The sequence below is a fragment of the Schistocerca serialis genome, chromosome 6, assembly GCF_023864345.2.
Source record: "Schistocerca serialis cubense isolate TAMUIC-IGC-003099 chromosome 6, iqSchSeri2.2, whole genome shotgun sequence".
Lineage (NCBI taxonomy): Eukaryota > Metazoa > Arthropoda > Insecta > Orthoptera > Acrididae > Schistocerca > Schistocerca serialis.
Genome location: NC_064643.1, coordinates 19,057,085 through 19,083,456, shown reverse-complemented (window position 1 = coordinate 19,083,456; position 26,372 = coordinate 19,057,085). Strand labels below are relative to the sequence as shown.

At 38.8% G+C, this 26,372-nt stretch overlaps 1 protein-coding gene across 3 annotated transcripts in view; it reads left to right on the top strand.

Moving 5' to 3' along the window:
- LOC126483818 (molybdenum cofactor biosynthesis protein 1-like) overlaps window positions 1-26,372 on the top strand; it is a 329,046-nt gene that overhangs the window by 14,377 nt on the left and 288,297 nt on the right. For 2 of the 3 annotated variants that reach the window (XM_050107013.1, XM_050107012.1), the window contains exon 3: window positions 7,247-7,360. The exons of the other annotated variant lie outside the window; for it this stretch is intronic. In XM_050107013.1, coding sequence (XP_049962970.1) covers window positions 7,247-7,360 — 114 coding nt within the window. The remainder of the gene's footprint in view (window positions 1-7,246; window positions 7,361-26,372) is intronic. 3 annotated transcript variants of the gene reach the window in all.

Sequence of the window (26,372 nt, the reverse complement as noted above, 5' to 3'; positions counted from 1 at the left end):
GTGTATGTTTCTGCTTGTATCCATCGTGCATGCCTGTTATGTTGTACCGGGTTTGACCATATGTTGCTCCAGAAGTGTTCCATGTCTGTTATGTTTGGTGGATTGTTTATTTTAATGTGTGTGTTATCTATTGTCTGGTAAAATTTCTTTTGGTTTGTGTTGAATGTTTGGTTTTGTTTCCTTCTATTTTAACTTTTTTTGTATCTTCTGAGTCGTTTGGCTAATGCTTGTAATTTCTGCTTCTTTTCGTCTAATTGCTCTGTCGCTTCTTGTTGTGAGATTTTACTCAACCTTTTTCGTTTTCTTTCCGAGATTTCATTTCTTATAAATTGTGTTAGCTGTCCGATGTCTTTTCTCAGTTTTTCTATTTTGATCTGTAGCCTGTGTTGCCATGCTGGTTTTGTGGGTTTCTTGTGTGTGTTTGTTGGTTCTGATCTCTGCCTAGTGTGTATATTTAGTGTAGTGAGTGCTCCTATATAAACCAGTAGTTGTAACTCTTCCATAGTTGTGTTTTCATTTATTTTGTTGTGTATGATTGTGTTGATAGTTTTTATTGTTGTTTCGACTTGTGGGTTATTTGGTGGTCTATGCAAGAATGGTCTAATGTCTGTATTTGTGTCTTTGTATTCTATATATGTTAGCTGAAATTTTTCTTCTATATCTAACATCTGTGTCACTTCGTGTTCTATTTGTGCTTGTTCTGTTGGCTGTCTTAAGATTTCGTTTTCCTCTAATTGTTTAATTGGTGCGTGTTGTTCTTTGTTTGTTTGCTCTGGGATGTTTGAGTCCATTACTGTATTTTCTTCTTCTTCTTCTGATTGCACATTATTTTGTTCCAGTATTTGTTGTACTTGTTGTTTGATGTTTTCTAATTCTGACTGGGGTATCCTGTTATTTTTTATTATTACACAGATCTGATCAGCTAGTCGTTGTTCTGTTAAAAATTTTAATTCTGGGTATCTGGTAATAAATGTTGTGTATACTTGTGATCTGTATCCAGTTGTGTTGGTTCCTAGGTTTGTTGCTTGGTAATAACAGATTAACTTCATCTGACCATCTCATCCTCTGTCTTTGTTTTCCTTCTAGGGTGGTTGCAGGAAGCATATCCTGCAAAACACCTCTATTTGGATTTAAATCATTTTCCAGTTGGCTAGCAGTGTCGTTACCATTATTATTATTATTATTATTATTATTATTATCAGGGATATTATTATATTTTGTACATGTGAACTTTTACAGAATATAGCAATCAGTTAAAACTCAAAAGTTTTACTAATAGTCGTAGTTCCTGATCCTGCTGAGTAAACAGCAAAGAGGCACATTTTCTTTCAGTGAGCATAAAGAGGAATCTGGACTTGCAGACTGGAAATTATGCTCAGTATGTTCTCCACTACTTTCTGCCAGACTGCAAAAGTAGTTTCCAGGCTCTTGTAAATATCAAAGGGAGGTGTAAAGCATGCACACAAAATTTAAGTGCTTATTCATAACTACATAACAAAAGAAATGACCATTTGAATATTTACCCGCGACCCCATGAACTGTCAAGCTGGCGTATATATATTTCGTTCAACGTCTCTGTTTTTGGATTGTAGACACTTTTAAATTATTTCACAGTAGGTACTACTGTCACAAAAAAGTAGTATGAATTAAGTACAGCTCACCACAGTTGCTGTGCAGCATGGTGTGTAGCGGACACTGATGGCGAGCTGGATCACTGTGCCAGGTGGACTCCATTGCTTCTCAATTCTATGACATAGTTGTGGAACCAATGAAACAGTTTTAGTCCTTAGAAATTGTGATTGACGATCTTCCCACTCATTCTTCAACAGCAGAGTTGATGGCTTTAATAATTACTCATCAACCAAGCAGGTATTCTAAAGTTTCTTTATTGAATTGCTGGTAATGGCTCGTGTGCTACTATAATCTCAACTATTGGTCACATAGTTAAGAACAACAACAATATTTTTCGATGAAACCCCCTTCAAAATCGTTATTTTTTCCTGGGTTTCTGTTTATTTTTCTTATTCAGATTTACAGCACAGAAGTAGTCTGGGCTCTTCAATGAGTTGTCAGGATGAAGTGTTTTCCCTTTTGTGAGACAGTATGTTTAGATTACGGCCATTATTTCAATTTCTGATCTACTTCTTTATTGAGTGTTCTGACAATCATGTAATTCTTCTTTAATGTGGACTAATTCCCCACTGCACCTCCTCAGGTGGTGGAAGCTGTAAACTTTGTTAATTAATTATTAATTAAGATCAACCGCTACACAATTCTCATATTCTTCAAGTTTAAGATAGACCTTCTCTTTCAGCCACTTTAGTGAGACTTGTGGTACCTATGAAGGTAATATACTAAAACGTCTTGTAACTAGACACTTGTAACTACACTGCGTTTTCTCTAGTTGTTTGTGTATCTGTTTTTAATATTTGATAAGTATTATGTTTGTGCACAGGCTGCCTTAGGCTATACTGGTGGTGGTTTTCTTTTAAAGCAAAGGGACAACTCTGTATGAAGAGACATGTAACTATTAATACAATTTACTGTTTGGAATTAGGCCCACAAGATGTTTCAGTTATGGAAACAGCTAATGCTCTACTTCTGCTACATTTTTTTTCTCCAGGAGAATCACCCCACCCAACAAAACCAAATCTTATATAAAAGTGAAAGAATGCACAATATGAACAAAGGTACAGTTTTTCAGAAAGACATTTATGTAGTTTACTCAACAGATAAAATCTGCATCCATATACATGCCAAGTAGTTTACCAGATATTCATTGGCATTAAACCAAGTATTTGATAACTTGAAGGACTCACCGTTTTGCAGTTTCAGTTTGTTCACATCTTTTCCAGAATTTGCAGTCATTGTGTCATCTGCATCATGTACAGATATACATGACAAATTACTCTGAAGATCATTAACAAACATTGCAAATGACAGTGACTGAAGAATTGATCCTTAGGCAAAGGTTCCAAGTCGTGGATGCCATAATGCCTTGGTATCTCCAGTTTACTAAATCAAATACATTAATCAGATCAGCTAGAGTGCCTTCAGTAGATGTTTTTGATTCAAAAGAAGCTTGCACGAAAGAAATAACATTTTCACATCTTTGAATATGAACCATTGGGGCCTGAAACCACACTGAGACCTAGTGAATTATAAACAGTGTGTATAAAAACAATCATCTGATTTCGCACATCAGCATTTCTGAAACTAAAAATAAAATATACAATGAACTTTGTTTTTTGATGAATGGGATACTCAAAAAGTTTTTTCAACTTAAAAGGTCATATTTTTTTTTATTAAAGTTGGGTATGGGAGTGAACATCTTGTAGCAATCACTTGGGAACATCCAGTATGCTAATGAGGAAGTTATTTGCTTGAGACAGCATTCATTTTAAAATCATTTTTGAATGAGTAACATCAATTTTGAAATCTTTTTTGAGCTATATTTGTGGCTCTGTAGCAAGATCTAGTACACGTATGCAAGCTGTCATGCCACCTCACATTAAATTAGAAGTAACACTGACACATCTGGCAAACTGATGTCACTGCAATATTTTTATATGTTTGTTTCACTGGTGCAGCACTTATTTTGTAATCAGAATTTATAAAGCTGTGGAGAAAAGTAATCACTCAGTAACAGCGCCGATATGAACACTGTCATATTTGCATAGGATTTTAATGATGGACAAGAGTAGTTTTAATTCTCTAAAGTTAAAAATAAACTTCTATTTCGCCATAATACTTACACTCAATGACTAAAGCAAGACCTTATTATCACTATACTGAAATAAAAAATACCTTTACAGTATTGAGTGTTCTGCTGTAATATGAACTTCGACAAGTCCATTCTGCCAGTAACGATACTGTTTAATCATTTCGTCGCTTTGAAAGATGATATGTTACTCTGATACAAATAAATGATTATAAAGAGTTGTTGAATGTTAAAAAGATGTCCCTGTCACATAGTTTAAGAATATTTTGTCACTTTAGAAGGTATTCATTAACTTAGTTGAAGAACAAGCACATTATTTTGGTATGATACTAACTTTTCACGAAAATAAACAAACAATTCTAGATCTGTGCTGTTGAATGAATCAGAGTAGAATGAGAGCAGATCCACTAATCATAGTTGCTGAAACTTGTAGATGATGGTGGAGGAGGTAGAACGCCACTTAACTTTCAAAAGTTAGGTGTAAGTTGGTATAACAACATGCAAATTGCATGTTTCCACACGTATGTTGAATTATGGGAGTGGTAGCAGGGGATCTACTTGTAAGAAATTCATGCCAGTAGAAACCCAGCTTTAGAGCCAGGTATGGACTTCTGATTACCAAGAGCAGGGGAACTGGCCTTTGTAGCATTGTGACAACAAAATGAAAGATTAAATTTGTGTTAAGTAACATTAACATCATAGATAGCTTTTTCACACTTTCTGCTTCTACCTAATTTTATGTTAATGATAATCCAAGGAGATGGGATAGAGACCATGATGTGGAATATGAACTAGAAATAATTAAAAATACAGAAACATTATAATTAAAGTTCAACTTTCAAACCACTGTAGAAATAACACCACTGGTCAGAATAACTTCAAATTGATATGGAATATTATCGGAGAAGGGGGAAAACTTATGGCAGAAGAAAAACAAATAGTTACAAAATGTAGCAAAAGAGGGCGCTGTAAGCATAATGATTTAATAGTGGTCAACTAAAAATGAAGAATGAATCATACAACGATACCTAAGGTGTATGTTTGACTTTAAACAAACTGTACTACTCAGTGTGCATGGGTGTACAGTTGTGATACTGTTAGTTAAGTAAGCCCATCCACCATGGCAAGGTCATATCTCATAAGATGGGAAAAATCTATTTTTAATGTCCTGAGGTCAAAACCGCATAAAAAGCATCACTTACATGGGTTTTTAATTGTTCTGAGGCATAAAACCACATAAAAAGTATCAGTCACATCGGTTTTTAATTGTCCTGAAGCCAAAAACCGCATAAAAAGGATCAATCACATCGGTTTTTAATTGTCCAGAAGCAAAAAAGCACATAAAAAGCATCAATAAAAATCAAATCGTATTATTAATTTCCATGTGACTGGCGCAAAACATGTGCAGTATGCTGTCCACCGTTTTCCACAACACTATGCCTATTGACACACAGTCAACATGGGTTCAGAAAACATCGTTCCTGTGAAACACAACTAGCTCTTTATTCACCTGAGCAGCAATGTAGCAGGGCATGTATACACACCCACAGCAGCGAAAGGCAAGATGATGATAATCTGCATAACTTGTCATGAAAAAGACACTTCCACTTTCACATGGATGCTGGTTGTCATCTAACTTGGGAACACCCAGCTTATGGTGTGCATGTAGATATACTGCTGCCATGATGTAATATCATCTGCACACTCAGACAGAGAAAATACAGTAGCCTTGGTCTGTCTATTTATGTTTTAATTGTTGTTGACAATGATGATGATTTGATGAAGATGATGTATCTTCAGACTGGTTTGATGTAGCTCTCCACATGGACCACCTTGTGCAAGCCTCTTCATCTTTGCATTACCACTGCAACCTATATCCACTTTAATCTGCTTACTGTATACAAGCCTTGTTCTCCCTCTACAGTTAGTGCATTACATTTTACTGGGTGCATTCTGTTTTCAGACAACAGACAAGGGAATTGTGATAAACGGAGATCACATCTTTTCTTTCTTTCCTTTCTTTCTTTCTTTATTTTTCTTTCTTTCTTTCTTTATATTTTTCTTTTTTTTTATGGTTGATGCAGCTGCTGTGGATCTCTTTTTAAAACTGTATTTTGCCTGATTGATTTCTCAGTCTTTCAAAGCTGATGCTTTAATGTTTTTCAGTGTGCTTAGCTCATCTCTGTTTTGTCTGATGTTCATTGCCACACATACAAATGTATACAGGTTGGAATTCTAAATTAGGGTGTTTTTGCTAAAAATGAGAATGTATTTGCAGGACATGCTGTAGGGATAAAAGAGTGAGACCTTGTGACTCCGAGAGATTTGTAAAGAAATAAGAACTGTTTCTTCTCATTGACATCGGGGACTTATAACATGGTGGATGTTTATAGGGACCCATTATTGCACTCATTATTTTTGCTCACTTAAGGCTCCAATTGTTTCAAAAAATAATCCTAACTTCACAATCAGCAGCAACAAAAGTTATGAAGTATAAGAAAAAACAAATAGGCCATTGGACCTAGTAGGTAGAATATGGACACCATGATGAAGGCAATCAAGAATTTACAAGACAGAGAGAGAGAGAGAGAGAGAGAGTTTCATGCAATGCTAAGCTTTTTCTTTTTATCGAGATCTTTACATCCTGGCGTATTTGTTTATTTTAATCATTTTAACATCTAGCTTATCAAAATATTTTATCATTATCAGTGAAGACAATGTTGTGTGCTGTGTAAACTTGTGATTTCCTTCAACATTATGTCCATATCTTACTTACAAGGCCAGATACCTTGTTTGTTTTATGTTACACTTTGTAACTTTTGCAGCTGCTCCTAATTGTCAAGTTGGAATTTTCTTGAAACAGTGGGGAGCCTTATACATGAGCAAAAATAATAGCTGTAACAATATAAATCCCCAATGTTACAGAGAAGAAACATTTCGTATTTGTTTACATAGCTCTGTGTGTCACATGATCCTGCCCTTGTATCACTATTAGCAAGTTCTGTAAATATGGTTTTATTTTCAGCAAATGTATCCTCATTTAAAGCTCCATTCTGTTTAGGCACATCTGCTTCTCTATTATTGTACAAAATTGTGACATATTTCAGAATGAAGATAACAACAACAACAAGAACAACAGCTAAAATATCTAATTGAGAAGTCATAATTTATTCTTCAAACAGTTGGAACCTTATATAAGCAAAAATAATAGATGTTATAATAGTTCCTTATAAATGTGCACCTCGTTATAAATCTCAGATGTTACAGAGAAGAAACAATTCTTATTTGTTTACGTCTCTCTCTAGGTCATGTGGTCTCACTGTTTTATTACCATAACATCTCCAGTACATGCTTTCATTTTAACCAAAAACATCTTTATTTATAACTCCAATCATTTTACGCATATTTGCTTCTCATCTATTATCCAACAAGTATAACATGTTCAATAAGTAAGATGTAGTGTAAGTTCACATACTCCATATCATGTAACACAGATATGATAACAGTTTGAAATTCTGTTTACAGTACAGAGTTGGAAGGGCACGATATAATGAAATCAATTGCCTATCAATGTATGTGTCAAGGTCTCACTGCAATATTGTGAAGAAAGACAAAGGATTATACATAATAGATGGTGGGGTAAGTTATGTAATGTAGAGACTCGAAGTTAAAATAAACTGATTACTTCCTTGTAAACATTTGAGTATGAGTGTTTTATTTAATACACATTTTATTATTTAAACTGCTGCATGTAACTTTAAATGTCATATTGGCTCGAGGAATAGGCTCAAACCCTTTTTAATGTGTACTTGCTAGATCTAAACAACAGTATAATATAAGAGAAACCAGTGGAGTGAGGTGTGGCATATAGAAACATGCAGTAGAAAACAGTGTTCATATTAGCTTTCGAGCTCTTACGCTTTCTCTAGAAAAAGTACACATATTTAGGCAGACAGACACCCAACCACATTCCTGCAGTGAGACTGGCTGTTGATTATCACTTATTGAGAGCACTTGCCTGCGCAGATGGTGGTGGGGAGGGAGGAGAGAAGAATGCACTAGAACTGAGGGGTTAGTAGGATAGTGTGAAGGAGGTCTTTCGACAGATGACTCAGTGTCTGCACAACAAGACAAAAGAAATTCAGAGGGTAGAGTTTGTAAGAGATAGAGAAAGGAAGTGGGGTTGAAAGGGATGGGAGGAAGGGAGAGGAAGGTAGAGATGAAGAGGGAGACAGGAAGGAAGGAGGAAGGATGGAAAAGGGTAGAAGGGAGGGGGGGGGGGAGAGAGAGAGAGAGAATGCATGCCACCTCTGGGGGTGGGGGGAGAGTGCTGGGAGAAGACAGTACATGATCTGGAGTGAAAAGGAGTGGTGAGGACAGAAGAGAGAAGGGAAAAGGTAATGAGGAACTGATTAACGGAGGTTTAGATCAGAGGAATTGCGTGAGTGCAGGATGTGTTGGAGAGGGAAGTCCCGCCTATGTAGTTCAGAGAAACTATTCTGGTAGGGGAATCCATTTGCGCAGTTACTGAAGCAGCTGTTGAAGTCATTTGTGCTGTGGTACGCAGCATGTTCGGGAACTGGATGATCAAGTTTGTAGACTGCCACAGTTTGACGATGGCCACTCATGCAAGTAGACAATTGGTTACTTGTCATGCCCACATAGCATGCTGCAGAGTAATTGCAGCATAGCTGATGTAAACTTTTCGGATTTTACATATGACCTTGCCTTTTATTGGGTAGGAAATTCTCTGTCTGGATGGGCCCTGGGGGGCCCAAATGGTATCAAGTGATTGCCACAGCAGGTTATAGGCGTCACGGGATGTGGTTGTGGAGGGGCATGTGGTCAGCCCACTGCTGTTCTGGCCATTGTTAGTTTTTGTGACCGTAACTACTACTTCTCAATGAAGTAGCTCCTTACGTGGTTGTCTCAACGGCTGAGTGCATCCCGCTTACCAACATCCCAAGTGCTAGCCAAGCCTGACAGCACTTAACTTCAGTCATCTGATGGGAACCAGTATTATCAGTGTGGCAAGGCCATTGGCCATTGGAAAGGAAATGCTGTCATATATTAACAACTTATTGAATCATTCACTGTTAAGCTTGAGACTGTTGAGAGTCAGCAAGAGTGCTCCGAGGCAAGAAACCAGAGACACACTGTAGGTACAGGCGTAAATCGTAGCTTTTAGGTTACTCTAGGGAAATAGTAATGGAGGAAACTTACGAACTGCAAATGCTTGGACAGCTGTCCCAGGGTATAAGTCATGATAAAGAGAACTAATTAGTATCTCCACAACCATCTACATGTTGTTGTAAGTAGGCGATAATCATAAACAGGCATTTCTTAGCACATGCAGCAAGAATGACCATTACACCTAAGAATAGCCGCATCAGTAGTTTCACAGAAGTTAGATTGAGAGGGAAAATGAAGAAAACTGCTGAAGTAGAGGCCTCTGCTCATGAGATAGAAGCCTGCGTCTGCAGGGTGAAGCATGGCGATGTAAAACACTGTTGTTCCTTACCGTACTAAGAAGGGCAGTGATGTTTAGCTTTCAGCTGGATGCTGTTGCTACCAAATGTACAGCTTGTTAGTCTGAATGCTAGAAGCAGTCATCCAGCAGAGAAGAAGAAGGGGAAGGATGCAAAATGGAGTTGGTTGGAGGCACCATGAAGGAGAAAAGCCCCATGTTAGACTGGCAAATGACTGTGACATTCCAGTAGTGTTAGTGGGGTGGCTGCAGAAACATTGTGCTGTCAGAATACTTTCTAAAGCCTCAGGTTTTCGTATTCCAAGTATTTGTCAGTCAGAGTGTTGGGATTACGTGTTGCTCAACACCAACCTTGGGTAATGTCCAATTTAAGTCTGTTTTCTCACTTTTAATGTTGCTCTCAAATGTTTGTACTTAATGAAGCACTGGGTGATTCTTCTTCTGTTCTCTCTCATCTATGTTTATAAATGGTCTTCAGTGTAGTAGTTAAGTTGGAATAAAGTAATTGATTGTTATGAAACTCTAGAATTCCTTGAGTCTCCTATAATATTGTGAAAGGATAGTTGCTAGTCACCATATAGTGGAGATGCCGAGTCAGATAGGCACAACAAAAAGACTGTCGCAAAGTTGTTTTGTTGTCCACATCTTTGACCCAGCATCATTGCTGTATGGTGAGTAGCAATTATCCTTTTCATAATATTGTCTTCATTCCATCCTGACTTTTCGATTGTTTGAGTCTCCTACAAGTATCCTCCAAGAGTCGCAAAATCCACACCACTTGTAGGTGCTCCCTGTGACAGTGTTTGGTGCTGACCCAAGGAGCTACCTGCTATCACTGGATGTTTGTCTTTCGGCATTTGCTCCTGACTGCTCGAAAACTATGTCTCACCTGAAACTCCCCTAAAGTTCTCATACACTTCATCTAGCCTATATCAGAACATTACAATGCATATGACTTGACTGCAGTACGAGGTGGTGGATGGTGGGTTGGTGTATGGAAGTGTCTTGCTCCTGTGTTGACCAGAAGGAAATGACCCATGGGGTGCAGGATTGGGAGCTGTATGGCAAGGATATTCTGTTGGTCTGGTGCTTGGCAAACCACTACTTTGGTTGATGTGGGTATGATTTAAGGTACAATGTCCCTCATCTCAGGGTGTAATGAGAGGTAGTTGAAAACCTGGTGAAGGGTGTGGTTGAGCTTTTTGTTGATCTTTTCAAGGCCAAGGTGATACTAGCAGATCAGAGGAGTGCTGGTCGGTGGCTGGTTAACAGGTTTACTGGTGTTTCAGGAGATGACACAGCAGATCTGTCTGTGGACTAGCTCGATAAAACCTTATTGACAGACAGTATCCTGTTCACATCGTGCAGTGTTCTACTGCCCACGCAGTTTACAGAATATACTTATCCGTCCCTATTCCAAACCTACTCCGAATGCACCCCATGGGTCATTCCCTTGTGGTTAACTCCAGTGCAAAATATGTCCCACACACCTAACCATCTCCTATCACAGTCCACTCACTGGCATTTCTTAGCCAATAAAAGGCAGGGCCACATTTAAAAGCAACCATGTTTTGTGTCAGCTATGCTGCAGTTACTACCCAGTGTTCTATGTGGGCATGACAAGTAATCAACCATCTACTCGCATGAATAGTTACCTCCAAACTATGGCAAACTGCAAATATGACCAACCAGTTGCCGAACATTTTGTGCACCACAACACAGGTGACTCCTACAACTATTTCACTAAGGGAGCCATTTGGATACTCCCTGGCAGCACTAGTTTCTTATAACTACACAGGTGGGAATTGTCTCTCCACCATATCCTGCACTTGTACAATCCCCTTGGCCTAAACCTCCATTTAACTGTCTACCACTGCCTCACCTGACCTTTTCCCTTCTCTCATCTGTCTACAGCATTCGTTTCCTGTCCAGATTATGTCCTGCTGCTCCCTCCCCCCCTCCTCTTGCCTCGTGTCGTGTCAAGTGGGCTCTCTCTCTCCCCCTCCCTCCCCCCTCTCTTTTTCCCTCTCCCCTCCCTCCCTCCCCTTCTTCTCTCCCCTCCCCTCTCCCCCCTCTTCTCTCCCCTCCCCCTCTCTTCCCCTCCCCTTCTCTCACTCCCACCTCTCCCTCCCCCTCCCCCTCTCCCTCCCCCTCTCCCTCCCCCTCTCCCTCCCCCTCTCCTCCCAGTCTACCTCCCCCCATCTGCCACCTCCCCTCCCCTCCTCTTACCCGCACCCTCTCCACTTCCCTCCTCACTCCCCTTCCCCTCCCCACTCCTCTCTCCCCCTTCCCCTCCCACCCCCTCCCTCTCTTGCCCCTATCCCTCTTCTCTCACTCCCTCCCCCTCCTATATCCTCCCCTCTCTCACCCCTCCCCATCTTCCCACTTCACCCCTCTCTCTCACCCCTGTCCCCCCTTTCCTTTCCCCTCTATCTTCTGCACTACTTTTGTCTTGGTGTGCAGCCACTGAGTCATCTGTCGAAAGATCTTCCCCACATTAATCCCACTATCCCTCCTTGCCTTGTGTGTCCTTCTCTACATCCTCAGCACCTGCAGCTGTGCAGGCAACTGCTCTCAATAATCAATAATCATTAGTCAACCTTTCTATAGTTGTGGGAGAGTGTGCTTGGGAGTTTGTGTGGTTGTGTGTGTGAATATGTGCATTTTTGCTGGAGGAAGGTAAAGAGCTCAAAAACTAGTGTGAATAATGTTTTCTGTTGCGTGTTTACATGTGTGATACATCAGTCCTCTACAGTCCTTATTTTATGTTTTAGTTCATCCAGAAATTTCCCTTGTTGTTATATGGCAATATGGCAGGCAGTGGGTTATAAATTCCTCTTATTGTTTCAATGTGAAAACAAATTGACTTTTTCAACTTTAACTGCCATGCATGCCTTAATCTATATTAGATCCTGCCAAATATATAACTGAAGCTGATTCCTTGTACTGATCTCCTCCTATAGCAGACCGTAGCAGAGTGAGTGGATTATTGACATTTTTTATAAAACTGTGCTTGAGTTCACTCTCATCTCGAGTATTGAATAATTTCTGTGATTCAAAAGTCCTTAACGTTAAAGGCAGATTTCAAAAGAAATGTCCGGAATGTCTATTCCAGTGCCGAACTGTAAATGAAATTCATGAATTTATTAAGTAGCGAACAGACCCAAATCTGAATACAAGAATGTTTTTATTCTGTCTGTATGTTTCTGCAAAATAGAGTACCTTCACTTAAATTTTTAAAAACAATAAAAACTCATAAAAGATGTGTATTCACTATATTTCTGTCTTAAATTACACAATTTTTCGATTTTTTTATGCTTCTTAAATAGCTGTTAAGTATTTTTGCAGAAACTATAGCCCATGTAGGAAGGTGTTATCACACAGTGAAGTGGAGCAGTAGAGAAGTGTGGAGGGGACAAGATTTACATAAGAAAGGCAGTAGAGAGTGGGCAGACAAAGTCTGCATTGCAAGACCTTGTTGCTGTGGGCAACAATCAGTTTCATTTGTTTTGGTTATGTGTTCCATTGATCATTCTCACAGTAACCATTATGATGTGGAATGTGTCAAGTGCATAATAAATGCATACATGAATCAATTTTTTTATGCTTAAAATTTTTATCATGTACCCCATATTATTAAATGGCACAAAACTCATATATTATACCTATAAATTTATTTATTCCTATTCAAGAATTCATGTATGGTCTGTCAAACATTTTATTTCATCTGGTAATTTATCAAAAAGTTTTACAGCAGCATATTTTACCCCTTCCTGTGCCAAATATAGGTAAAGAAGAGGAGAGTGTAAGTCTTTCTTCCTTCTAGTATCATAATCATGAATGTCACTGTTGTTTTTAAAATGGTCCATGTCATTGAGAACAAATTTCATTAGTGAGTAAATGTACTATGAGGCTGTTGTAAGAATTCCTAACCTTTTAAACAGATGCCTAGATGTGCGACTATGAGTCCCACAAATTATTCTAACCTCTTTCTTCTGAACAGTGAATACATTTGCCCAAGTGTTGAGTTACCCCAAAATATAATTCCGTATGACATCAGAGAGTGAAATTGTGCTAAGTATGTTAGCTTACTAATTTCTATATTCTCAGAATTGGCAATTATTCTGATTGCAAAGTTCCTGAACCTAGTCGCTTTAGGAGATCCAAAATATGAATTTTTCCAATTAAGAATCTCATCTATATGTCCACCTACAAACTTAGTATGCTCTACCCTGTCTACTGACTTCTGTTGATGTGTTATTTTTATTGAAGGAACTGTACTCCTTGTGGCAGAAAATTGGATGTACTGTGCTTTTTTTTTTTTTTTTTTTAAAGTTCAGAGCAAGCCCATTTGCAGAAAAGCAATGAACAACTTTTGCAAATTCATTATTTGTATCATTTTCTATTGGAGTTTCTTTTACTGGATAAATAATGATGCTTGCATAATCAGCAAATAGTGTCAGGTTAGCTTCTTGTTTCAGAGAAGGTAGGAAGATCATTCATTTATATCAAGAACAGAAGGAGACCCGGGATCAAACCCTGTGGTACACCTAATGTAATTTCACTCCAGTTACATGAAGTGGCAAACTTCCTTAAATCATCTAAACCATAGAAAGAAACTTTTTTGTTTCCTCTTTTGTAGATATGGCTTAAACCATTCATATGCTGTTCCATTTATACTGTAGAGTTGCAAGTTCTGTAATATAATGTCATGGTTCACACAATCAGATGCTTAGGATAAGTCACAGAAAATTCCTATTGGCGATATTTTACTATTTAAAGACTCTATTACATGGACAGTGAAATTGTATATAGCTGTCTCAGTAGAACAGCATTTTTGAAATCCGAACTGTGATTTACTAAGTATCCCATTACTGTTGAGATGGCTAACCATTCTTGAGTACATTACATTCTTGGTGATTTTTGAAAATGCTGTAAGCAAGGATACTGACCGGTAATTATTGACATATGTGGTGTCCCATTTTTCCTAGAGAGGCTATGACAATGACATATTTTAAACTGTCTGGGAAAATACCTTGAGTTAGTGATGCATTACATATGTGACTCAGAACATCAGTTGTAAATTCTCCACATTGTTTTAATATCTTGTTAGAGATGTCATCTACTCCAACTGAACATTTATTTTTCAAAGATTTAATGATTTTCCTTATTTCATACGAGGTTGTTAGGTGAAAATTAATTTAAGATTTCTCCAAACTGACTCTTCCACGTGCTGCTTGTTTTTTTTTTCTTGAGCTGTTCTCACCAAGTTTTTTACCTACACTTAAGATATGGTTGTTAAATACATTAGCTGCTTGTGTAGTTGTTAAATACATTAACTGCTTGTGTACTGTTGGTTAAAATAGTCTCATTCCCCTTAATAGTAATACTACATACCCCCGTGGTTACTTTTCCTGTCTCCCTTCTAACAACATTCCATATTGATTTGATTTTATTGCCCGAGTTGTTAATTTCATCTCTAACATATGTATCTCTTTATTTTCTGACAACTTCTTTCACTATGTTACAATAACTTTATAGTGTAAAATTACTCCTGGGTCTATACTAATTCTTGCTATCTCATACAGTTTTCTTTTTCTTTCTGAAGACATTTTAATACTTTTAGCAATCCAAGGTTTCTTTGAAAAATGGTGTTACATTTAGTAATTTTTTTGGGCAACAATGTTCAGAAGGGGATATAAACCTATCAAGATATATGTTGCATTTATCATTAGCATTTGGCTCATTATATAGGTACATCTCCCCAATTAACATTTCTTAAACTTTCTTTGAAGTGCTCTATAGGTACTGGACTGAGCAACCTTACACTGTTACTTAATGGTTTCTGAACTGTACACCCTGCTAGGTTTTGTAAGTTAATCAATTGTGCATCATGGTCTGATAATCCATTTGTCACAGGGAAAGCATGTGTTAGTTCTGCATCCTCTTGCTTTACAAATACATTATCTATTAGAGTGCTACTGTCTTGAGCTATATGTGTAGGGAAATTGATCATTGATTCTAAGTTACATGTCATTAATAACACTTCTTGTTCACTTTTCCTATCAGAGTTGCTTAGAAAGTTTATATTGAAATCACCACAGATTAATAACTTCTTCTTTCTGTCTGACGGACAGCATAATAGGAAGTCAAACGTTTTTTATGAATAGCTCCCATTCTCCTAATGGGGACCTGTGCACTGTTGCTAATATCAACATACACTAGCTAGCTGTAATTCACATGCACAAACTTCAGAGTGCTGATCAACACAAAATTTGCTTACTTCTACAGTTCTGTATTTGTACCCTTGTTTTGTGTAAATGGCAATTCCTCCTTTATCCATGCTAGATCTGCAAGTGTAAGATGCTGAATTATACCCATTTGTACTGACACTTTCCATCCCCACAGTTACATGGTGTTCAGACAGACAAAGTATATCAATCACATTCTTATTTTTGAGATCATCTAAACACACTAATAGCTCATCTACTTTATTTTTTGTTTCCCTGATATTTTGGTGAAGTAAGTTGATAGTACCCATAGCTTTATCTCTATTTGCTGTACATATGGCTTCATTTGTACTATTTTTCTTGATTGTTGTCTGTCTGGACTTTGGCTTTAATCTAAAGAACCTGTTTGCCTGGTCCCATTAACCACAGCGATCGTCCCATGTGTAACTGTGGCCCTCCTTACAGTATCTACTAATAGAGAAGCGACCTTGTCTTTCCCCTTCATATTTAGGTGCAGGTGTATTCCCACTTACCAATAGCATCAACTGGAACAACACTTACATGAGATTTTGCCGGTGTCTGGGGCATCCTGTCCAGTCGTGCCTTATAGCAGTGTTTATCCAGAGCCGATCATGGCATAGAAAGAGCTCCACAAACCCCACATTTGTGTGCCCATTTTCTGCTCCTGTTTTATCCAGGTCACTCCTAATGATTTATCTTGGATTCATAGCCAGGCTGTCTCCTGCTCCTCCAATTATAATAACCTGATGTTCCTTCTCAGAGTTCCTGCATAACTGACCTAAGTTTGCTGTCACCTGGCTAAGGCTAGCACATGGTTTCACAAAACTTGTGACCTATTACCCTGCGCCTAATTCGTCCTGAAGCCGCTGGCCTACACCCCTCCCATGACTGCTACCTAGAAGCAGAATTCTTCTTTTCCTATTCTAATTTAATCCCAACCTGTTTTTTCCTTTAAGCTAATATTCTGCTTCAACCTACATTCATCTACATCTGGGTGAGACCCTTCCTACATTGCCTCAGATAGCAAGTAAAACTGATGATGTGTTCAAATATGTGAGTGGAACAACAAATTTTAAAATCTGATTTGATTTGATTTGATTTTTTATTGGTCCAGTTTTATCATACAGCACAAATTGTACAATTGATATTGGACAGGTCAAATATAAGTTACAATAATACATAGTATAAGCAAAATAGTAGGCAAATTAAAAATAGGTACCTATTACAATTAATTTTGTTACGTATTCAGAAATTCTCTGGCAGAATAGAAACAGTGCTTTATTAGAAATGCCTTTAGTTTAGCTTTAAATATTGGATGAGTAGCATTTTTTATTTCCTCTGTTATCTTATTATGTAGTATTACACCAATGTTAATTATGCTCCTCTAATAGGTGGTTGTTCTGTGATATTTTTGATGTATATTTGATTTCCCTCTGGTACCATAGTTGTGTACATTTTTGTTCTGTAGCAGTTTGCTTGTTTTCGGGAGGTAGTCCCTAGTGAACAAGACAGTTTCATAAATGAATAAACTTGGAACATTTAGAACACTAAGCTCAGTAAAATGGGATTTACAGGAGTCCATCTTTTTAAGGCCACAAATTATTCTTAGAGCCCTTGTTGCATTCTAAAAACCTTTATACTATGAATTGAGTATCCCCAGAAAACGATCCCATATTGGACTAGTGAGTGGAACTGTGCATAGTATGCCTGCAGTACTGTTGTTTTGCTTGTTGTAGCCTTTAAAATTCTTAGGCCATAGCACACAGATTATAGTTTTCTAGACAAGTTATTTATATGTGTGCCCCACTTTAAGTCCTGCTGAACCAATAGACCCAAAAATTTTGTGACACTTACATTTTCTAGGGTATCATTTTTTAATTGTGCTTGAATAGACATTTGATTAGTTGGAGGAATTAAATGAAAATCGACACACACCGTTTTTTCTGTATTTATAATGTGTTTTTTTTTTTGTGAACCACTCAGAAAGTCTTTCCATAGAACTTTTTGCTGTGGACTGCAAAGTTTCTGGATTGGATCCAGTGAGCAATATGCTGGTGTCATCGGCAAACAGGATGGTTTTTGTGGGACTCGTATATTCAACTAAGCCATCCACATAAATCAAGAAGAGTAATGGACCTAAGTTTGAGCCCTGCAGTACACCAAGTTTTATTGTTAATTCGCTAGAAAGTAAGGAGTTGTTTCTTATTTTATTAATTTTGTTGAATTCATACTGAAGTGATACTTTCTGCCTGCAGTTTTTTAGGTATGAAAACAACCAGCTATGTGCTACACCTCTTACTCCTCGTCTTTCTAATTTTTCGAGCAGAATGTTATGGTCCAGGATATCAAAGGCTTTTGATAGATCTAGAAAAATACCTGCACCTAATTTATGTTGATCAAGGGATTTTAAAATGCAGTCTAAGAATTCGAAAATTGGTGTCTGTGTAGATTTAGACTTTCTAAAACCGTGTTGTTGTACTGTAAGTGGTGCATATTTATTTATGAAACTTAGAAGCCTGTCATAGAAGAGTTTTTCTAGAATTTTTAAGTAGAAACTTAACAGTGACACGGGTCGGTAGTTTGATATTTTTTTCCGAAGACCCTTTTTTTTAGCATTGGTGTAACTTTTGCAATTTTAAAAACATCTGGAAATACACCAGTTTTTAAAGAGAGGTTGAAAATTTTTGCCAAGGGGTTTTCTATGTGGTGAGCACATGTTTTTAATATGAAATCAGGTACTTCATCAAGACCACTTGACATTTTATTGCTTAATGATTTAATTTTACTTATAATTTCATTGGGGTTTGTTTCATAAACATACATAGAAGCAGTCAAGATCACTGACTTGCTGGAGAAACTTGGGACTGGTCCTTGACAGTGTACTTGAATGAGGTCTTCAGCCAGTGAAGTGAAGTATTCACTGAATTTTTCCACTATCAAATTGGGGTCTGTGACTTTTGAGTCTTCTAGTGTTAATGATACATTCTTTTTCTTTAAAGCTGAACTACAAGTTTCTTTCTTTATAACTCTCCACGTGGATCTCATTTTGTTAGATGAGTTTCTTATCAAATTGTCATTCCACATAATTTTTGCCTCTTTGACTACTCTACCATAGATTCTTTTGTAGGCTTTTGAATAATCAGTAATAATGATCAATCGGGTCAATATAACTTTTACTGACATCACAGAACTTTATTTGTTTTTTCACAAAGATAGCAGAGCCACCATGTTTGGAAAACTCTCGGCTAAAATGACTTGCTAATCTATATCCTGAGATTGAGGTTAATTTTACTTCGGCATTTCATAGCCAGTGTTCAGTAATGCAAATTGTATCTACATTTAGTGCATAGTGGAGTAGTGCTTCCAACATGGAAATTTTATTTGTGAGTGACTGAACATTATGGTGTACGATAGCAAACCCTGGGTATTTAGTAACTTTAGTGGAAATGGTTTCTGATTCTTTATCCAATGGCATTTCTAATACAGCACTTACCCTAAAAATTTTCAGTACCTTTCTTGTGTATGGCTTCTGTTTTCTGGTGGCAATCAGTAGGTTAGTTAACTTCTGGAGCTTGTATAAGTTTTGCTTCATCCACATCTGACCTCTTCAGTTTAAACCATTTCGTAATTTTCGTTTGGCTGATGACTTGATTGTTTGTTTCTCACCTAATCGGTTTAAACCACACTGTTTGGCAGATGGCACAGCTTGTAACTTGTCTAAAGCACTTCTTAATCTCCGTTTGTTTGTCACTTATACTTTTTTCTTCACTCTTCTTTGAGATGCGAGTACATATTTTTTCGGCTAGTAATTTCTTTCCATTAGTCGTCTACACGAGACATGAGCTGACTATGTTGTGTATGTTGCTCCACAGCTATAACCTCTGTGACGGCAGAAGGTGAAAACAGCTGATGCGGCTTTGTGAAGACTTTTTAAGTACAATTTTTCTCAAAAAAATGACCGTCTAACGATACAATCATCAAAATTGGTTACAGTGTTTATCATTTTAGTAAAAACTGAACAATATTATTAGTAAAAAATGTAGTAACAACCAGATTAACTTCAAGCAGAAACCAAAATTGCTATACTTGATTGACAACTGCTTCTACTACATAGAATTTAAAAAAAAAATGTAAGTTTATATTTTGTGTGTGTGTGTGTGTGTGTGTGTGTGTGTGTGTGTGTGTGTGTGTGTTTTACTGTAGTTGAATGTAAATCACTGTGTGTAAAAAAGAATTACTTATCACAATTCTTTAAAATTATAGTGGTTGGGGGGAGAGATGATGTGAATTGTCCAGATCTGAAGTAATTATCATTTAGCCGCAGCAAAACTTGTCCATAAATGCGCACAGGTATAGATGCATACACATTAAGAACATTGTGGCATTGAATAAATGTTAATTCCTGTTAGTTTGGGTGCGCGTCGTGGTATTTACCTTTTCTCCCCAACGATGTACAACAACATGGCTGCGGCGGCTATTCTCTCTTCAGGTTGACTTCATCTCCAAAAAGGTCCATTTAAAAATGCAAGCCCTTGTCACATTGGGAAGTAGAAAATAAGGTGTAGCTAGGTACGAGAATGAAAACTTGTGTCTTCTGCATATTGTAACTTTTAATTAAAAGAATACTGGTAGAGTGCAATTACATACGTCTTTATTGCACCAGCTCAAAAGACCAACAAGACACCGAGATATATATACGAGGGCGGTTCAGAAAGTAACCTCCGATTGGTCACAGTGCGGGTTGTGGGGGGAGTAGCGACGCCATCTGTGCGTTCACGCACTCAACAGGTCAGTCGGCATCAAGCCGTGGTCGAGTGAACACCGTACCTGCGCTAGTTTAGTTTTTGTGGCAGTTTGAAATGTGTGCTGCAATAGAAAACCCCGCCAAATGTGAAGTGCGTGCTGTCATAAGGTTTTTTACAGCCAAAGGATATTCTGCAGCAGCTATTCATCGTGAGCTTTGTGCCGTGTACGGACCAAGAGTTATGAGTGAAGGAGTTGTCCGTGAATGGGTACGTTTATTTAAAAGTGGACGAGAAAACGTTCATGATGAAGGGAGGAGTGGTTGACCATCATTGGTGACTGACGAACTCGTTCAGACAGTTGATGCAAAAGTTCGTGAAAATCGACGTTTCTCAATGTCGGAGTTGTCTACTGGTTTTCCACAGATTTCTAAGACTCTCTTGTACGAGATAGTGACAGCAAGATTGGGTTACCATAAGTTCTGTGCACGATGGGTGCCCAAAATTCTTACCGACCACCACAAAACTCAAAGAATGGCCTCTGCATTAGACTTTCTGTCACGTTATGAGGACGAAGGAGAACCATTGTTAAACAGAATCGTGACCGGTGACGAAACCTGGATTAAGTACGTGAACCCTGAGACAAAAGAACAATCAAAGATGTGGGCACATTCAAATTCACCTACCAAACCAAGAAAAGCCTCGCAAGATTTTTTCTGCCAGAAAACTGATGGCAACGGTGTTTTGGGATGCCAAAGGGGTGTTGTTGGTTGAATTCATGGAACGTGGTACGACCATTAATCAAGACGTGTACTGTGAAACAATAAAAAAGTTACGACGGGCTATACAGAACAAACGCCGTGGTATGCTGACTTCCGGTATCGTTTTTTTGCACGATAACGCCCGTCCTCACTCTGCTCGCAGATCAACGGCCCTTCTTGAGTCCTTCAAGTGGGACGTTATCAACCATCCACCTTACAGCCCAGACCTGGCGCCAAGTGATTATCACCTCTTCATGCATTTGAAGAAATGGCTCGGGTCACAGCGGTTTGATGACGACGAAGAGCTCAAAGATGCGGTGACAGGCAGGCTCCAGGCACAAGCGGGTGATTTTTATGCAGAAGGAATTTCAAAGCTTGTGAAGAGATACGATAAGTGCCTCAATCGCTATGGAGACTATGTAGAAAAATAGTGCAAAGATGTAGTCGTAAGATGTATATATTAAAATATTTTTATTTAACTTGGTGTATTTTTTTAAATCAACCGGAGGTTACTTTCTGAACGGCCCTCGTATATATATAAACAAAGATGATGTAACTTACCAAACGAAAGTGTTGGTATGTTGATAGACACACTAACAAACACACACACAAAATTCAAGCTTTTGCAACCCACAGTTGCTTCATCAGGAAAGAGGGAAGGAGAGGGAAAGACAAAAGGATGTCGGTTTTAAGGGAGAGGGTAAGGAGTCATTCCAATCCTGGGAGCGGAAAGACTTACCTTAGGGGGAGAAAGAGACAGGTATACACTCGCACACACACATATCCATCCGCACATATACAGACACAAGCAGACATATATACATAAAGAGGTACATAAAAATCGATAGTTTTGTTTTTAAATTTTCTGTCAACGTAGATGTAATCATACCTCCCTATGATATCTCTGCCACGTGGGGATGGTGCGACTTTTTATTGATATGTGTAGGTCATTTAAAGAACCTACACAATTGCAACCCCCCCCCCCCCCTCCCTTGCCACCCCTTACCCCTTACCCCTCCCCATTTATTGTATACTGGAGTGATCCATATCACTGGTCGCTGGATGTCAGTATGCAGTGGTGGTGCATTAACACCATTTAACTTTTCTGTGCTTTAAACTCTTGGCCTGCCATTGTACTGAGACCTTCATTTGTGCCCAAGTTTACCTCATGTACTCTCAGAACATGCCATTACATAATGTTTGTATCTAATTTTGTTTAATGTACACTTTACACATTATTACTACCGCTATTTACAAAATAATAAATGAGTAAATAAAGGTTGCATCAACAGGCACATTTGAATTCAGAGTCTGTAGTTTGATTATTGGAATTTAACTGCTGCTATTGCGGCATCGTCCAGAGTGCTCACCTCACATGAAATATGGTGCAGGCGCACTTGAGTTTGTTAATGCTGCTGTTAAGTTGAACTGTCCATGAATGTGCTACAGTTTCACTTGTTTACCAAAGTCAATAAAAGTGTTCATCCCTTTGCTGGAACATGGTGTGCTGAGGCTTGTGCATAGTGGAACCATTGATACTGTGGTGAGGAGGTTCATCATTTATGGCCCAGGCATTTGTTCTTCTCATAATCCACATGTTTCAGTGGTTGAACCAAGCTCACGCTGTCAGCATTCTGAGGCAATTGAATGGATTCAACGTAAGTCTCCAATGCCCTTATTCTTTTCCATACCACGTCTGTGGTAGAATGCTTTGTCGATACTCAAGTCCACTGATGATACTAATGTTTGATACTCTTCAGCACTGGCACACGGTTTTTACAGGAACACACCATTGAATTGCGAGTTTCAAACCTTCATAAAATGTTCGTTGCATATTTGGTGTTATATTTAGCTCTACATTACATCACAGGCTGCCACGTAATCGTGACTTATTTAGTTTCATAATCGAAAGCAGTCTTTCATGCATTTATGTTGATCAAAACATTGTTATCACGTTTGCAATCTCATTATATGGACGTGGAATGTCGAGCTTCGGGACAGTTTCAACACAGATGGATTTGGCTTATAAACGGGAAATACGTTGCAGATCGATAAGCTCCATCTGCAGTTGCCCAGGGGCGCTTTAAAATGAAATGCAAAACGGTCTCTAAAAGAGATCACAAGGAAATTTAGAACTGGCAGTGCGCTCAAATGTTTGGAAAACTATTTCTGTAATTCTTTTAACGAGACAGAAGTTTGTTCAAATTCATGTTTTCTTTAACACCAGTGAGTTTAGGGAAATGGACGGTGTTTTTTTTTTCATAATTTATCACCCGCACAATGCTATTTTTTTAAACATATCCCCGTCATATCCAAAATAGATTATTTCTCACCTTGCAATATCTTACTGTGGGCAGTGTGCAGTCAAATCCACGTAAAATGCAAAGTCTTCAGCCCATCCTGGGTGTTCCAATTTTCTTTCCTCCTTTCATTTGTCTTTCATAAATTTAACAATAGCGGGTTTCAATTTGAAAAATCGTTTCAGGCATGCCCCTTGACTTAACCAACGTACTTTGAAATAATATAGTCCAGTTACAAAAGACCTGACACCCCTTTAATTTCCTGAACGGTTACAGATATCGAAACGAGGTTTCGTGCAATTGGTAGTACCCTGAGGGGCACTGTTTTGTATGGATAATGCCCTGATATCAGGCATCAACCGAGATGTTGATACAAGTATGATTTTTTTAAATGGAAATGTATACTTTTCATAACTATATTCAGTAGGTCTTGGAAAGGCAGTTACGATGATATAGCGCTTTTATTACTGACACTGAAGCCTTTCGCAAGAGAATCCGAGAAATGCACTAAAACTGGGAAGCAATGAGGCGAGAGTAGGCCATTGCTGTGAAATAAAACCAAGCTCTCAGACCAGACTCAGCCGTTATATGCTGATGCAGCAAGGCACGCCTTCGCTACTAAAATAAAACCTCATTTTGTATACGACCTAGAAACACCTACGATTTTTTTTGTGAGACTATGGCATATGCTAGTTTCTGGCGTATCAGATGGGACTAAGGAAAGCTGTTTCAGTTGTACGTACTTTTCCAGGTTTTTGTTGGAACAACTACAGTTTTTCGAGCAGTTTTTCATTACTATTTTCACAGAATTTTCTTGACGTTCATCTCATAATAGCGTGTCTAACTTTTGCACATTGGTGTACATGTCAGCATGCAAGAAATTATGAATCATAAATGATCTGCTGACAGACAACACAGTTTTGTTAGTTCTGGGGCACAGAGAAGTAAACAGTCGAAAAGCTTAATACAATGATGTAGACTGGCATGACCATGTTTACAATGTAATATCTGATTCCGGATGACTCAGTTTTAGAATATTTCTCTCATTCTTTTGCAAGGAGTTTCTACTACAAAATTAACAAGCATTGTATCACTGCAGTCGTCTTCTCATGCGCTTTCGGATGCCGTTAAGAAAGTATATCATTCTCTTTAAAAAATTATACTTGCCTCATAATCACGATCGATACAAAAGTGAAGATTCTGTATTACGCACCAAATTACGTGTCCCTTAGCGTGCTATCATTGGCCCAAAACCTAGCTTCGGTATCTAAAATCATTCACGAAATAAAAGGGGTATTACGTCGTGCATGACTCATCCTGAATATACTCCCTTTGTCAGAAATGTTACAGGACAGATTAAAAAAAATATAGAAAATTGTACTTCAGTTACCAACGTTTCTGGAGGTCTTGAAATAAAGCAGGGAAATTTTCAACTTCTATGCTTGTAAGCTCATTTGTCACAGGCTGTCGTATGTATGTGATATCTTGATGGAGTTTTCTTTCAGTTGCATTCTTGAAAGGGCCTCGCTGCAGTTGCTTAATCATCGTCCACATTTCACTAGGGTTTTCCCAGCTTAACGCATATCTTATTTTTCACTCTTTGCTCAGAATCAGCATCGATTGTGTCACCAAAACTAATGCGCCAAGAATCCAGACAGGGTGTTGCTAAGCACAGCCTTGCCACATAGTGAGTTTCACGGAAACACGTGCAAGGTCATTTCGAGGACACACACATTAACATGAAAGCAACATTTGTTCCCTTTTGGTATTGCAAGCTCAGAAATAAAAAAAAGCCTGTCCTGGAACTTTTTCTGCGAAATGGATTAGTCTCCATACTCTTCGTACAGTTTCACTGAAACAGTTATACCTGACGGCATAGTAATGTATTCTACTTCCGAATATTTGCTACTTGAACCATCAATGTCATCACGTCAGCTACGTCTGCTAATTTAAAACAAAGTGCTTTTTGATGTACAGAACACAGAATCTTGTCTGCTAATCTTTGTAATTTCTGGTTCTTTCCTCGTCAACTAAAAAAATGGTTCAAATGGCTGTGAGCACTATGGGACTTAACTTCTGAGGCCATCAGTCCCCTAGAACTTAGAACTACTTAAACCTAACTAACCTAAGGACATCACACACATCCATGCCTGAGGCAGGATTCGAACCTGCGACCGTAGCGGTCCCGCGGTTCCGGACTGTAGTGCCTAGAACCGCTCGACCACCCCAGCCAGCCCGTCAACTAAATCTTTAAATTCTATCTGAGTGGTGTGTAATGTTCCATAGGAAATTTCTGCTACTCATATATTACTGCAACTGCATAATGGATATGGAGAATTTCAACCTTCTGTTCTCGTTCCCATCCACATCTTGTGACGATAGATCACTAGACTGCCTGTTTTTGTGCGAATAACCACTGGACCAACTTCCTTTATACCACGAACAAATAGCGAAGGATAAACAGTGCTTACACCAAGACCCTGGCGAGCTGAAGAAAGCCGTGTCGATCAAAAGAAGCCTCATCAAATGCTGGAAGGAAGTGTCGCATCGCTCTGCTGTATGAAATGTGGTGCTATACCGAGAGGGACCGAGCAAAGGCGAGACGTACCAAACAGTGACGAGACAGACCGAACCTCGGAGCGCTTGGAAGCAGCACATTGTGCAAAAGTGAAATTTTGCACGACTTGGTCGACCATGGTGTATAACAACTGACGCTCGGAAAACCGATATTTGATCGGAATAGCAGAGCCGAATTAGACAACGTGTGAATATGATAGTGAAAATGGGCCTCCGGTATCTGGCGAGCATTGTGGGCGCGCGCGGGCCGCTTAGCGCTTACCTCCTCGCGGGACAGCGTCTCGTGTGGCCAGCGCGCGTCCAGGTCCTGCAGCAGGCGCAGCAGGATGCGAGTGTCCAGCGGCGAAGACAGCGCCTGCTGGCAGTAGGACGTCCAGCGCACAGCGGCCAGCTGCAGCTCCGTCACGTCGCCCTGGATCGCGTGTTGGTGCTGGATCGTCTACGCCACATGCGGCAGCTCGCCGCTCCACTCCCACGTCGGGCCCTGCGGGCACATCGCCGGCACCCGTCACTACAGACAATCTCACAGGAC